Source organism: Macrobrachium nipponense, chromosome 31 (genome assembly GCF_015104395.2).
Source record: "Macrobrachium nipponense isolate FS-2020 chromosome 31, ASM1510439v2, whole genome shotgun sequence".
NCBI lineage: Eukaryota > Metazoa > Arthropoda > Malacostraca > Decapoda > Palaemonidae > Macrobrachium > Macrobrachium nipponense.
In genome coordinates, this window is record NC_061093.1 from 3577884 (window position 1) to 3594150 (window position 16267).

The 16267-nt window shown below is 36.7% G+C and overlaps 1 protein-coding gene across 2 annotated transcripts in view; it reads right to left on the reverse strand.

Moving 5' to 3' along the window:
- LOC135206608 (discoidin domain-containing receptor 2-like) overlaps nucleotides 1-16267 on the reverse strand; it is a 1678822-nt gene that overhangs the window by 152182 nt on the left and 1510373 nt on the right. For both annotated transcript variants that reach the window (XM_064237944.1, XM_064237945.1), the window contains exon 7: nucleotides 14457-14590. In XM_064237944.1, coding sequence (XP_064094014.1) covers nucleotides 14457-14590 — 134 coding nt within the window. The remainder of the gene's footprint in view (nucleotides 1-14456; nucleotides 14591-16267) is intronic.

Below are 16267 nucleotides of genomic sequence, written 5' to 3' on the forward strand. Positions count from 1 at the left end.
CGGGGCTGCACGAATGCAGTTGCATTGAGACTTTGAGACTTTGAGACTTTTTACCCTATATAACAAGGAAAAACACCGTCATTTGTCTACGGTTCAATTTGAATAGGTGACTGAAAGATACAGTGCAGTGGCCCAGCAACCATTTCAGTTGCTGACATCAAATAAGGAGAGGAAAGAAACCAATATAAAAGAAGAATGACCAGATTAAAATGAGCTATGACAGCACTCGAAGGGTGGGATCCCCCAAGGGTATTACTGTCCTCCCGTAACCTTTCAATCTATGTTCAAGGGTCTGGAAACTGGGTGGAAATTCGAGAGAGAGAGAGAGAGAGAGAGAGAGAGAGAGAGAGAGAGAGAGAGAGAGAGAGAGAATTGAGTTGGTTGGCTGTAGTCATAACAGTGACGTTTTCTTGGCGTCAAAGTCACTCGCTCGAATCAGTATATCGTTGTTGGAATCTCTCCTCATTTTCAAGAACAAACTGCCTTATTTGTTTACTTTGGTAATGCACTATGCCAACGAACATTACGGTATGTTGTGAATAAGGCTCTGACAAAATCTCATACCGATCAGATCATTCTTTAAGGGGGTTATTAAAAAAAATAAGTTGACTTTAGGCGAGAGACATGCACAGTACGATCCTGAACTTTCATTAAAAGTTTTCATCATCCTCTCTCTCTTTTAATATTAAAGAAAGTAGTTCATTCTATCGGCAAAGCCACTTACAATATTATTAAGGCAAAGTATAGATACAGGCAAGATTTATGATGAGCACAAATTAGCATATATTACCCCTACTTTCAAAAGTGGATCAAGACTAGAGGCAAGTAATTATAGGCCTGTGAGTCTGACATCACATATTATGAAAGTGTACGAAAGGGTAATGAAGAAAAATATTATGAAACATTTAATAAAAAATAATTTGTTTAATATAGGACAACATGGTTTTGTACCTGCAAAAAGTACACAAACCCAACTGTTAGTCCACCGTGAAAACATATACAAAAATATGAAAAACGGAAATGAAACAGATGTGGTTTATCTAGACTTTGCAAAAGCTTTTGACAAGGTAGGTCATAATATATTAGCGAAGAAAATAGAAAACATAATATAGTGGACAAAGTAGGAAGATGGTTAAAAGAATTTTTACTCAACAGAAAACAGATAGTTATTGCAAACGATGAGAAATCGGATGAAGCTAAGGTAATATCCGGTGTGCCACAAGGTACGGTGTTAGCTGCACTACTATTTGTTATTATGATTGCAGACATAGACAGTAATGTTAAGGACTCGGTAGTTAGTAGTTTCGCCGATGGCACAAGAGTAAGTAGAGAAATTACTTGTGATGAAGATAAGAACGCGCTACAAAGAGACCTTAACAAAGTATATGATTGGGCAGAGGTAAATAGGATGGTATTTAAATCTGATAAATTTGAATCAATAAATTATGGAGATAGGGAAGGAAAGCTATATGCATATATGGGACCTAATAATGAGACAATCACAAATAAGGAAGCAGTTGAAGACCTTGGTGTGATGTTGAATAGGAACATGTTATGCAATGATCAAATAGCAATTATATTGGCAAAATGTAAAGCAAAAATGGGAATGTTGTTACGGCACTTTAAAACCAGAAAAGCTGAACACACGATTATGCTTTATAAAACGTATGTTCGTAGTCCACTTGAATATTGCAATATGATATGGTACCCACACTATCAAAAGGATATTGCACAAATAGAGAGTGTACAAAGGTCCTATACAGCTAGAATAGAGAAAGTTAAAAATCTTGACTACTGGGAAAGACTACAATCTTTAAAATTATATAGTCTAGAAAGGAGAAGAGAACGCTACATGATAGGAATTGCCGAAAACATCATGGAGCTAAAAATATCAGAAAGAGCAAGGAGAGGTAGATTAATAGTGCCCAAAACTATACCAGGTAAAATAATGAAAGCACACAGGACATCAATCCACTACGCACCAGCATCGACAATGCAGCGTCTATTCAATGCGTTACCAGCTCATCTGAGGAATATATCAGGAGTGAGCGTAGATGTGTTTAAGAATAAGCTCGACAAATATCTAAGCTGCATCCCAGACCACCCAAGATTGGAAGATGCAAAATATACCGGAAGATGTACTAGCAACTCTCTGGTAGACATTAGAGGTGCCTCACACTGAGTGACTTGGGGCAACCCGAACAAGATGTAAGGTCTGTAAGGTAAGCTCTCTCTCTCTCTCTCTCTCTCTCTCTCTCTCTCTCTCTCTCTTTCCTTAGGTGTTATCTCAAGACTGAGGATAAAGGAAGGCGGTCAGGAAGGGCGGAGTAACCGCCCTCCAGGCCAAACGAGGTCCGATGGAAATTCTATTGGTGCCGTTTGCATAGACGAAACATTAAGAAATAACTGACCTTAATCAATCTGTATCGAGCAATCTGCACTCTACCGCTTAATCAAAAATAACGAAGCCGAGGTGTAGACATTCTACCCCAGTCGACAAGCTCTAACTCCATTCTAATTCCATTAACATCAATGATAAAAATCCACTTGCAAAATCCACACTTCTAACAAACAACATAACACCTACGACTTCGGTTTTCTCCATCGTTTGTATGAGGAAGGAAATTAGAGATAAGCAGAGGAAATAAGAGAGGGTGTGGTCAGCTGAGGAGTGAGGAAGGGGGGGGGGGGGGGGGGAAGAACCAATGAGAAGGAATGAAGGTGATGGCCTAAGAATACTATCTTTTCGCCTTTACCTAGCTCAGTATCATTCCTCTTTAGCTAATTAATTCCTAAGAGAGAGAGAGAGAGAGAGAGAGAGAGAGAGAGAGAGAGAGAGAGGAGAGAGATTTTTTGAGAGAGAGAGATTGAGGAGAGAGCAGTGGCGGATTTAAGGGTGGCGGGGACCTGGTCGCGAGCTCCCCCCCCCCCCCCCCCCCCCCCCCAAACATGGATAGATTAATGTGTAAATCTCAATAATTATATTTTGATAATGTGTGCCGACTGCACACAAGTAACATATTGATAGAAACGCTGAAAACAAAATTATATAATTTGCTTTTTTTTATTCATGTACTTAATGCTTAGATTTGCGAAAGAAACTTCAACTGCTACTTCTTTGTAAGCTACAGGTGTTGGAAACAATGTAACAATCTTCAGAATTATAATCTCTCTCTCTCTCTCTCTCTCTCTCTCTCTCTCTCTCTCTCTCTCTCTCTCACATTAATAGAAACAACTTGTTTTTAAACAACCAACATGGTTTTAGATAAAACAGATCCTGCCTATCAAACCTCTTGGAGTTTTTTTTCGTAACATTCTTGGTATTTACGAAAGTAGTAGAGCAATAGATACACTCTACTTATATTTCCAAAAGGCCTTTGACAAAGTTCCACACGAGAAACTAATGACAAAAGTTAGAGCTTTAGGAATTGCAGGCGAAACAGCAGACTGGATCGAAGACTGGCTAACTAACAGAAAATAGAGTAGTAATAAGTTTTTGTACTAGTCAAATTCCTTTTTATGTATTTCGTATTGATAGTACTGTTCATTCAGTTATTTTTGTTTGTTGGTGGTCTTTTTTTTTTTTAGGTATGTTGTTAGTGACGTTATTATTGTTACTATTCATACTTGTGAATTCAGTTGTTTTATAAACTGGTTGACAAGTAGTCAGTGTTTTTCTTTTCTTTAAGTAATTGGGTCATTAGGCAATTACTCTTTCTTTTGACTTGTTGGGGTGTTGAGTGGTTGGGTAACCTAGACGAATGTTGTTTCTGTATGTAATGGTCTTATTGTACATATATTTTTTTAATGTTTTTTCTTCGTCACTTTGCTTTTGTGAGAGCTTTCTTGCTCACTACTTTTTACGTTTTTGTATTACTTTGTGCCCCGAAGATGTGTTAAATACACGAAAGTACTTGGCACTCTGTCTTTTCTTTTTTAAAAATTTTCCCTGTGGCTTCAGCTAATAAACAAAATCACGTGCTTACTTTTGTGACTTCTTAGTATATATGAGCATATGATGTAAATTATGTCTGTATGTATGTGAATATTGATATATATGTAACGTATGTGAACACAAACACACACACACACACATACACACACGCGCACACATATATATACACGTAAATAGCCACATGAAAGGTGAAAAATTAAAGGCCAGGTACCAGGCGCTTTCGTGTATTGCGTACACTCCTTCGGGGTACAAAGTAAAAAAAAAAAAAAAATACACGAAATACACGAAAGTGCTTGCTACCTGGTCTTCAATTTTTCACCTTTCATGTGGCTATTTACGTACATATTTGTCCCCTGCTGTTTGGTGACTTATTGCTGATATATATATATATATATATATATATATATATATATATATATATAATAAATTATATGCAATTGTAATAGCCACAATGCCTCTTAACTTCTCAAATTCTTAGTCCTTTTTTAGATACGCTTGAAACTACAAAGCCTTGAGATCCAACTTCAAAAATTTGGAGACATCATGCATGATGTTCGTATCCAAAATAGAGCAAAGAATTTCAGAAGTTAAGAGGGGATAGTGGCTATTACAATTACATATGTATCTGGTAAAAATGACCAGTAGATTCTACAACACACACACACACACGTATATAGCCTATATATATATATATATATATAATATATATATATATATAATATATATATATATATATATATATATATATATAGATCCCCACCACTGTGTGTGTGTGTGAGAGAGAGAGAGAGAGAGAGAGAAGAGAGAGAGAGAGAGAGAGAGAGAGAGAGAGAGAGAGAGACGGAAGAAAGCAGTGATCGTGCCCCTTGTGTCATTTCAAGGCAAAATCATTGGGAATGAACAGCTGTTGTAAAGAAAGTAAAGATATGAAACAAGACTTATTATATAAACAGAAGGACTCAAAGAACTATACGAAGAGGGGGTTGTTCAGTTAATTCTTGAAGACCAGAAATAATCCATCGAAATGAAATGATATACTCTATACGGAGAAGATGAATCAACTGCATAATGAATATCGGCTCTATTATGCATAAACACTATACCATTCTCATGCACAAGTAACACAGATCTTCGTTAATTGTAAGGAAAAAATGAGTTGACGTTTAGTTGAAAAACCGCAAATGCACCTGCAAATTTTATCGACTTGTGACTGTATTGTAAAAGATGGGAAGAAAGAAAGAATGGTGTCAGAGCAAAATATGGTAATTTGATAACGCAATCCCACAATGATGTCCGTCTGTCTCCCTCGTGTCAGGCCTTAGAAATTGAATTGTTACCCTCAACGTGCATAAAGAGAGAGAGAGAGAGAGAGAGAGAGAGAGAGAGAGAGAGAGAGAGAGAGAGAGAGAGAGAGATAAGTATGATATATATTCAAATAGTTACTTGTCAAACTTACCGTAAAAATCGAGTGGAAGAAACAAAACGAAAAATCATTTCCATAAACTGCTCTTCAGCTGAAGCAAGAAGTTCCCTTGAAGCAGATGTACTCACAATTTTAACCAGATTCATCGCTATGAAATGTTTCGTTCAAATCTTATTTCCTTTTTATATTCCATATATTGATTAGTTTGAGAAAATATGTTTAAAATCTGAAAACTAAAATCAATTATAACAAGTAAAAACGAAAACTTCAAGAAAATTCCTTGTTTTATGGAGGTTTTTGAAAGTTTTGTCAGGATCATTAAGAAATATGTCATTAGGTTTAAACATGAACAGCCTACCACCCTTGTCATCAGAGAATTGTCTGCGAAAAGAGTTTTCTGTCAAACGATTGTTATTTTACGCAAATAAAACATATGTTGGTGGAGTTGGCATATTTGGTGTTATCAGATTATCATATATTTAAAGATAAAAATTTATTTTAAGTTGCAAATATTATATTATAAAAATTGTTTTATCATTTATAACTTCCTTACTTAATTAAATTAAATATATTTCGCTTGACTGAATGGTAGTGAAAGGCATTGAGGTCAATATTGTTCTTTTCTTTTTTCCAAATGAATGGTTTCATGGGCCACATAGGCCTAGAATGAATGGTGAATGGTAACGACATATTATGTGAGCAGAGTTCTCTGTGCTTTTGTTTTTTGAGGTCAAACTAAATACCAAAACGCGAGTAGCATCCATGAACTGAAACTGGTCAGAGTTGCTGAATATATGGAATAAACATAATTTACTGTTGTTTTTCCTTCATTTGAAAGGATCAATTAACGTACCTTTTGATGTTGTTCTTTATTTTATATTGGTTTGTTAATTATTTTCTGCTGAATGAATTTTTCTTTTAGGTTACATTTCAACTCGACTTCTTACTCACTGTTTGTATCATCTACGAAGTATCAGTGATGTAAATTATATGTGGAAATACATTGTTTTTGGTTTCGTATTTTACTTTGCCATGAAGAGTATAAACAATTTTTACTCAAAGCTTGAATATTCAATTTAGTCCTGAAGCATGCAGGCTCAGAAGTAGTCTAAATGAAGTTTTATAGGATGCGAGTCAACCCTGTAATGATCACTGATATATTTGTATATCGATTGTAAAATAATTCATCATTGTTAATAAAAAAAATATAACTGCGCACTAATACTTATCAACAAAAACCATAGTGCTTATAATAGGATACCCCACTTTTCAAAGATCAGGCAAGGATCAACAGGCCTATTCAAACATTTATACTTGATATTCAGCATCTTTCTGCATTTTGACTGTGACACATAAACAAAATCTAATAAATAGTAATGAGTATTTTTGTTTTTTAATGCAGTATGGACAAAACATTTAGGCCTAAAAATTTTGGGTGCTCTAAAAATCTCTTTTCAGACGGAAAAAATTGTGTAGGCCGAGTCACAAGAAAATTAAAATGAATACCATAATTCTTAAAAAAAGAAATAAAGATAAGAAAGAACAATAATAATCTTAATTTTGTTTAAATGAAATGTTATTTAGTTAAGCTCTACCAGAGTATCGATTGCCCGCATGATACCCATTAGCAAATGATTCATTTATTGCCCTAATATTAGACCCAACCTCGAGCCAGCACAGGTTTTTGCTCCGAGGCAACTTGTAACTATGGTACTGAGTAATCATCAGTTAATTATCACGGCACATGAGACGCCTGTGCTGCCTGACAAAAAGTTGCCAGACACTGCTTGCTGAATACACCATTTGCCTTATGTCTGAAACATTAAGGGAACTGATGTAATATTTTGTATAACAATGATACAACACCTTTTTTAGTCAATTAATAATAATAATAATAATAATAATAATAATAATAATAATAATAATAATAATAATAATAATAATAATAATAATAATAATACGTGGAGCCATGTCAGAGTGGTTGAGTTCATCAATGGACAGGTTTAGTAACATTGGGTTTGGTAAGTTGTCGGATGGGTGACCACTTTATTCGTCGCAAATGAGTACTTATTCCAGATGGGGTAAGGTCTAGCTATGGGTTAAATGGCAAAATGCAGCATAGATAAAAAGAAATGAAAGATCAAACGACAACGACGTAGTAAATGGATCCCCTAGCAACAGAGGAGCTTCATACGGCAGCAAGGTATACAGCCCAATTGACGGGGTGGACAGTCAGGTATTTGGAGGTTGTCATCCAGTAACTGACCACCACAACCAGAGACTTGAGCTACAGAGGCAAACCAGAAGAAGGAATAGACAAGAGAAGAGAATAAGGAAATATGGAGATGCTACATCAGAAGTAACCCAACGGAAAGACAATACAAAAGAAGGCTGGTCAACATCTAGAATGAGAGAAATAACAACTCCTCAAACAGAACAGATAACTTAAAGAAAAAGAACTGGCTCTCCACAACAGACAGAAAGGAACTGGAAAGAGAAATAACACCCAGCAACAAAGGACAAGAAGATGAACTAAGACAAGATACCTCAGAAGACAACAGGACGATGAGCTACCACACAACAGCACACAAAGCAACGCCAAAGATGTAACAGAAAGGTCGGAATGGGTGGAAAAGCATTAAAGAAGAAACCAACAGAAACAAATAACCTGGCATATGCAAGAGCAAGACTCGTAGCAGAACTCATGGGGATACAAACACTAACACCACCATCACAACCAACCCAACAGAAACCTAAACAGCAACAGCCTTGGAAAACGTGCCTGAAAAAACAAATCATGGTGATGAGATCTGACTTGGTAAACTGAAAGGGATGACAGAAAACAGGCTAAGAAGCAAGAAAACAACAGAGGAACTGAATGAGAAATACAAAGTACAGTAGAAAGGACTAAAGAACATATTAGAAGACATACAGCAGATGCTTAAAGCTAAAGCACATAAGATCCAACAGTACATGAAAAGGAATAAAGGATACCAAAAGAACAAACTATTCAGAACCAACCAGAAAAGACTATACAACCACCAGGAAATACCTGAAGCTGAACCGAGTAAGAAAACCAAGGAAAACATATGGCATAATCTGGTATCAAACAACAAACATGCAACATGGCTCCAGGAAGTCAAGGTAGAAGAAATGGGGAGAATAAAACAAAGATTCACAGAGATCACAACAGACACAAACACCAAATAAAGAAAATGCCCAACTGGAAAGCCCCAGGTCCCAATGAAGTCCATGGGTACTGGCTCAAAAACTTTAAAGCCCTACTCCCACGAAGAGCAAAACAACTCCAGCATTGTATCATAAACAACCATGCACCCAATGGCTGACCACAGGGAAAACATCCTTAGTACAAAAATACAAGAACAAGTAGCTTCAGACCTATCACTTACCTACAAGCAATGTGGAAGTTACTAACAGGTATCATCATTGAAAGGCATACAATTACCTAAAGGATATAAACACCATCCCCTGTCAAACAGAAAGGCTGCGAAAGGAAATGTAGGTGCACAAAAGACCAGCTTTTGATAGACAAAATGATAATGAAGGATAGTAAGAGAAGGAAAACAACCTAAGCATGACATGCGTTTTGCTGGAGGAGGGCGCCATAGTTCAATCCTCATTGTCTCAGTACTCTACTTTGATTTGGAGCTTGTCCCTTCATTTTTGCCACTCTGTCAAGCCTGGCACTGCAGCACGGTGTTGAAGGGAACCGTTGGTGCACTTGCTTTCTACTCCCTTTCCCCTCTTGTAGGCATTGAGATATTGTTGGGTGTGGTTTGCTCCACATGCCACACCTCTCCTTTGCTGTGCAGCATTTACTGTGGTGGCCAAATCTCTTAAAGCACTCGAGATGAAAGTATCACTCATTGATGTCGCAATACCATAGGACACCAGAGTTGAAGAGAAAGAAAGAAAAAAATTGATAGGTATCAAGACCTAAAAATAGAATTAAGAAGGATATTGGATATGCCAGTGGAAATTCTACCCATAATCATAAGAACACTGGGCACGATCCCAAGATCCCCGAAAAGGAACCTGGAAGAACTAGATGCCAAAGTAGCTCCAGGACTCATGCAGAAGTGTGTGCTACTAGAAACAGCGCACATAGTAAGGAAAGTGATGGACTCCTAAGGAGGCAGGATGCAACCCGGAACCCAACACTATGAAATACTTCCCAGTCAAATAGGATGACTGTGATAGAAAAAAACTAATGATAATAATCTCAGGCGTTTTCTACTTTTTTCTTAATTCCTGCTGAATACGTACTTTCAAGGGGCATCATGAAGATTAATAAAATTTATACTTTAAACAAAATAACCACCAAATATAAAAATCATAAACATTTTGTTCAACGATAAAATACAATAAGCGAAAATATTTATTATTAAGGGGAATGCCATTTACAGGAAAACGTCATTAATCCGATCCGACAAGTTGTTAAAGTATAATTTTCGGCCAATAAAACGCACGTTTTTCACTATTACTGTAATTTTTGATCGATGACCATTATTTTATATTATATTTACTGCAAGATAACCACTTCGTATTTCAACAGTCCTATGACCTTTCTATCAGCACATGTAATATTAATGAACATTAGTCTTGTAAAGTAAAACCTAATTATCAGCTCACCAAGATAATAGCTTAGTCAGTATATTTTACTATGCATTTTTCTAAACATGTTGTGTACAATTTAATGTGTAAAGTCCGAGTTTTTGTTTTATAAACATAACGCGATTAGACATAAGGAATGTTCTAGCTCCCTTTCATATAAGGCAGCAAATTCGTAAATTCACAGAGTTGTATTATCTTTTCATTTGAGAATAAGCTAGAAACACTGACAATTAAGAGGTCAATTCCTATTCGATGAAATTAATTCGTGATCAGCGCAGCTGCCCCAAATAATCAACAAATATCGTAACGGAATTCATTAATGATACGTAGTTAATGCAATGATGGATTCCATTCATATGCAGCAGTTATTAGCTAGATGCTTTAATTCCTAAAATACGAGAGAGAAGAGAGAGAGAGAGAGAGAGAGAGAGAGAGAGAGAGAGAACGCAGATGATCTCATTCAGTATATCGGTAGGATCAGGTGGCACGCGTACCGAATGGGGAAGTTCCTCGTTGGACGAGTGGCTTACGTGCTCGCCTACCGATTTAGTAGTCCGAGTTCGCTTTCCCCCTCTCTACCAACAAGGAATCAGAGGAATTTAATTCTGGTGATTAGAAATTCATTTATCGATATAATGTGGTTCAGATACCACAATATGCTGTAGGTCCCGTTGCTGAGTAACCAGTTGGTTCCTAGGCATGCAAAGATATCTAATCCTTCGGGCCAGCTATCAGGTCAGTGGTCTGGTTAAACTAAGATATACTTCACTTTTAACCGAATGGGTACATAGCCGCAGACATTTAATCATCAGCGCAAGGGTTCTCTTATCGATAAAACAAATGAAGTAATAATTGTCTCTCTGCGACGAGGAGAATCGCAACAGTAACCTCTTGTGTAGGGGGTGGAATGGGTGGTTGTGGTAGGATCCAAATGAGGTGGGGATGGCACAGCAGTACACTTCCAACGAAGCGTTACCATAGTCTGATGAAGCCAGTGATCTGCCAATTCCTACAGAGGAAGGGGTGTCGAATTTCGACATCTCAGTAAATACAAATGGCAAACAGGTAAAAAATGTACGGAGAATGTTCACCACATATCTCCTGGAGTAAAGAGATGAGATTTAGTTAAGAGGCTGGCTAACTGATTATTCCACATACACACTCTTCGTCTAATGAAAGATGTGAATTCCAGCATTACGTTTCTTTCGTCGTTATGTCATTTAATTTGGTTATAAGTCTGAAGATCACGACAATTTATTTTTGTACATAAAAAAGGAATGATCTAATGATAAAACGTTTATCGTTTTAACATTACATATAAGATATCAATTAAAATGGCGGATTTCCGTTCATAAAATCTGAAAACGTATTCGAAATATCTTCAGTAATAAATTGGCGGCGAAGACTTCACTCCCTGACTTACATAAATGACCAGCTATAAACTCACTATCTCCGTACGCCTTGTTTGTTCGCCTTCAAAAACAACTGGACCAAAGTACCACCAACAGACTGGATTTCCTGGGATCGTTTGTTCCCTTATTAAATCCTAAACCAGTGCTCTTCTAATAAGAAACTTCCACTTGAGACATTGAGTTAATATTCCTCATACTACATTCGATTCACGTTTATCCGTTAATTTTTCACTTATCTTTCTTTATTTTTAAAGGTACTACTTTCACTGATATAGCAAATGCATATTTTTTTGCAATCTTTCTCATGTAACAGCAATTATAGATGATGACTTCGTACTTGGCACATTTCTTCCTTAATCTCAACGATAACATAAACTATACTAAAAAAAATTACTATATCCAGCTCGAAAAAGGATATGTATTAGAAGTGACATTCTATGAATCTTATCCGAGTTTTGTATGTCAATGGGATCTCGCAATTAAAGAAAAGAAAAAAATTCTATAACTTGACCAACAACATACGACTGAACTCTTCACCCGTGACCCTTACTGACAAGATAAATAACAGTTGAATAGCGCAGATCCAACGGTTCATTTCCTCTACTGCCAAGCTCTGTGTTCTGTTCTACGTGGCTCTTGTCTTCAAAAAGACTAAAGGTCTCTTCAAGCTTCGTCCAGATTAAGCTTCAGTATTTTTCCCCTCTCCTTTTCTTTCTTGAACTACACAACGGTCTGTGTACATAAAATCCAAACAAAAACACATGATATAAACAATATAACTGGTAACAAAACAGGTCAATAAGATCGTAGATCCAGGCACACACTGGAGGCACTCCATTCCTGTAGAGGTGGAGCGACCAAATTACCACTTTTGCCCTTCAGGTTCACCCCTATAACGGCTGGTCTTCTAAAACGGAGAGGGTTGCGGATAAATGGCAGGAGGTTTTCATATGTAAATTTCTTTCCTGTAGCTGTATGCGTTGAAGAACAATGAAGGCTTGAGAAATACTCGTAGTTCGTCAGCCCCTAACTTCTTGTCAATATTACGGAGGAGAAGGAGAGAGAGAGAGAGAGAGAGAGAGAGAGAGAGAGAGAGAGAGAGAGAGAGAGAGAGAGAGAGAGAATAGCTGGATAAGGATTTTATAGATAAAAAGAAAGAGCAGAGATTGGAAGAGGGAAAAAAATTAATTTTAAAGACTCAACTTTGGATAAAGAAATCTATTCAGTTGGTGCCATCTATCACTTGTGAAGGAGGGGCAGAAGGAATTTGTTTTATCTGAATGAAATCCGCTGATGACCAAATCTAAAGTCACTTCTATTTTTTAAAGGAATGGAAAAACCTTTATCTAATGCATAAGTCTTGAAAGTGATCAATCCGATTTTAATCGCTGGACAGTTCAAAACTGAGTTCTCGTTTGAGTCTTTATTCCTCAGGGAATCTGAAATTCAAAGGACATAAAATGTACCCTGTTCTTTTCTCGTGTGCTGCGACGCCACTATAATTGTCTGTTAGTAAAATCTTCGCCTGAGGTCTTAAGGAAGCTGTACCTATCAGCATACAGAATGAGCATCTCTGTGTTACCCAAATCATACTCTTCCTCTTCCCATAAATGGCTACAAATGAGTCATAGATTAAATACTTTAGTGCCTTGCTTAGCACATTCTCAGTAACTACAAAATTACAAAGAAATGAGGGTATACAGGCAGAATTCTGACTTGAATAGTGCCGTCAGAAACTCTACAAATTATTATCTACATATTATGCAACATTTACTACCAAGCGACACATTTTCGAAAACTCGTGTATGAATGTTTAGAGGCGTTTTTTTAATAACGACTAAAGCGCGAGATCATGACAGTGTTGCATTTTCTTGAAAATAAAGAACGTAACACAATTTGACGCTAAAAGTAGCTTACAATACCTTCCATTGTTATAGCTTTTCAAATGGTCTTACCCTTAGCTAATATGGCTGATATTTAAATATTTTTCAGGTTTGGGATTCTGTGCCCGAGTTTCAAATATCACTCTAGATACGATGAGTTACTTGGATGAAAACATTCGCCTCTATGTTTTTCACAGGAAGACAAACACTTTACGTGATGAAAAAAAGTAAATCAGTCAAGTTAGAAAAACTGTAGTGACAGCCTGGGTTATTCCATACACATTACTACCAAGGTTTTTAACAGATGAATAAACCTGCTCATGGGAGACATAACCACCTGTTCCGAGATATGACGAATAGAATCCTTCGATACGAACCTTCCAACTGAATCTCAAACGAATCTGATGGATTTGAAGTATTTGATGGTAACAGGAGCGTATCTGTCTGAAGAATTCCATATTTATTTCACTGTATTCGAAATATCCGATTTCATGAATCCCAGAAGCATTATTTCCATCTCCAATTGTGCCACTCACAAAATTAAACCAAGGGAAAAGTTAATGATGTCTTGGAAGTGATCTTTTACATTTATTGATTTCTTAGATCTTACCATATTTTAATGCTTTTTCTCGCTTCGAATCAGAAAATTGTGTATATGTTGATACTAGAATGCACAGTAACCTTCTTCAGTCTTAGGTAAACACTTTTATTTCTCTGTGGAGAAGGAAACGAAGTTACGATATCAAAACTTTAGATATTGTGTGACATGTTATGTACGTCAAGACCAGTTTAGCTGTACTTGCAAACTGAAAAGGTGCGTCGTGTTTTGTTTCGTACATCTTAAAAAATAGACAATACAAGATAGAGCAGATCTCTCTCATGAAAAAGATACTGTTGCACCTTTATCTTTACACGTAAAAAAGCCATATTTATGCTGTAGCATTGAAAGGAAGACCACAGAACTTACTTTTGAACATTAAACACTTAACTGTTCATGAATTTTTTCTTCACTTATACACGCATTAAAATTTTATATTCACAAATATTATGCCACAAATATAGTCTAACGTCGAACTCACATATACCGTGACAATTTTTGTGACATCCTCTCCTCTTCCTCATTTTCATGGTTAGATTTTATTACTGACCTTAAAATCGTCCTCGGGAGCCGAGAAAACATAGAAGGTAATGCTTGAGAAATTCCTCATGGTGTCGAAGGTGAAGATGATCTTGATGGGTTTGTCTTCTAGTTGCTTGGATGACCAGCCGACCCATTCCCAACCTGAAACACATACAAATAAAAGAATAACCATCCTGAAACACATACAAATAAAAGAATAATCAGTCACCATATCTAAGATGGTTAGAAAAAAGAAGAAAAAAAATAAGAACGACGCAAAATAACTGCGGACCCACTATATACATATTTCAGTAAACATATTTCAAACGAAACATTTATAAAATGTTACTGCCAAGAAGAGACAGATTTACTTTTAATCTGGGACGGTGTCGCATGAACAGTGGCCATAAACGTTAATACTTTGAGTATAACACTTTTACAGTCATAGCTTTCACATGAGAAAACCATAAATGGCGAAACATTCGTAAATTTAATATCTCATTACAGAGCACGTTGACCACATGAAAAAATTCACGGGATGCTACATTTAATATCTAATGTCGCAACATGTAAATGAATAGAAAACCGGCAATCACAATCGCATTAATATTGACTCTATTCACTTTCCTTCACCATTATCTTCTTATATATTTGATGACATTACAACTAAAATTACAGGTCATCGGAAACACCATATGGGGAGAAAATTATGTTTAACAATACGAGAACAACCACACCCTGAACTATTTATTGGTGATTGCCCGATGATTTAAAAACAGCAGACCAAAACGGGAGGAAAGCTATATTATTTAATTGTTGTGTCAAGGGCAACATAATGGATAATCATTCCTCCGCCATACCCCGCAAATATTCAAGTAGATTTTCAGTCCAAAATCTGATGCGCATTCACTTCGAACTAGAATCAAGGGGAACACTCACTTTTAACTTGAAAGAGCTGTTCATTAACAACAATACTTTATACTGTAATCTTGGTCGCTATAGCCTAAATAAGGAACCTAGAGAGTGAGACAAACGATTCACAAACAAATGGGTCGTCAAGATGACTAGCCATGAGTGTATAGACATTTCATTGTTTATATACTCTGCATATTAATACACATGCGTTTCGATACAATTATTTCCGAGGCGCTGCGCCTCCATGACCGACAACTATAGAGCTATTTGCCACCCCCATAGCCAGGCTATTAAGACACCAAGAGGACTCGACAACCATAGAGCTATTTGCCACCCCCATAGCCAGGCTATTAAGACACCAAGAGGACTCGACAACCATAGAGCTATTTGCCACCCCCATAGCCAGGCTATTAAGACACCAAGAGGACTCCCCATAGACATCCCGGCAGGTTGGAAAAATCTTGCCATTTGCTTCAGAGCCATAATCTGCTATGACAAAAATCTATATTTAAGATTTCATATATGCGAAATTCGGAGATGCATCATGAATTTAGTAACCATGGTTACGTTGCTACACCACTAAGGATCTGCACAGTGTTTCACTAGACACCAAATCTCCAGAACCACGATGCACCGGAGCTCCATTTTCTAAAAGGAGACTTCACAATCTCCGTTTACTATCGGAATGAAGGGAGATCTTTTTGTTTCCGATAATGGAAGTAGGACCCAAAGTAATTTGTAAGACAACAGGTTGATAGAAGGAACTCTTTGCTGCTGTCCACGCGTCGCAAAAACTTTTGAATCATTGTAAACAAAACTTGAAATTATTTTGGAAGAATACGTCAGTGAAGTCTCTTTTTCAATGACTTTTGATCTGGAAGTTGCAGAAGTGTCACTGTTACCATATATATATAATATATATAT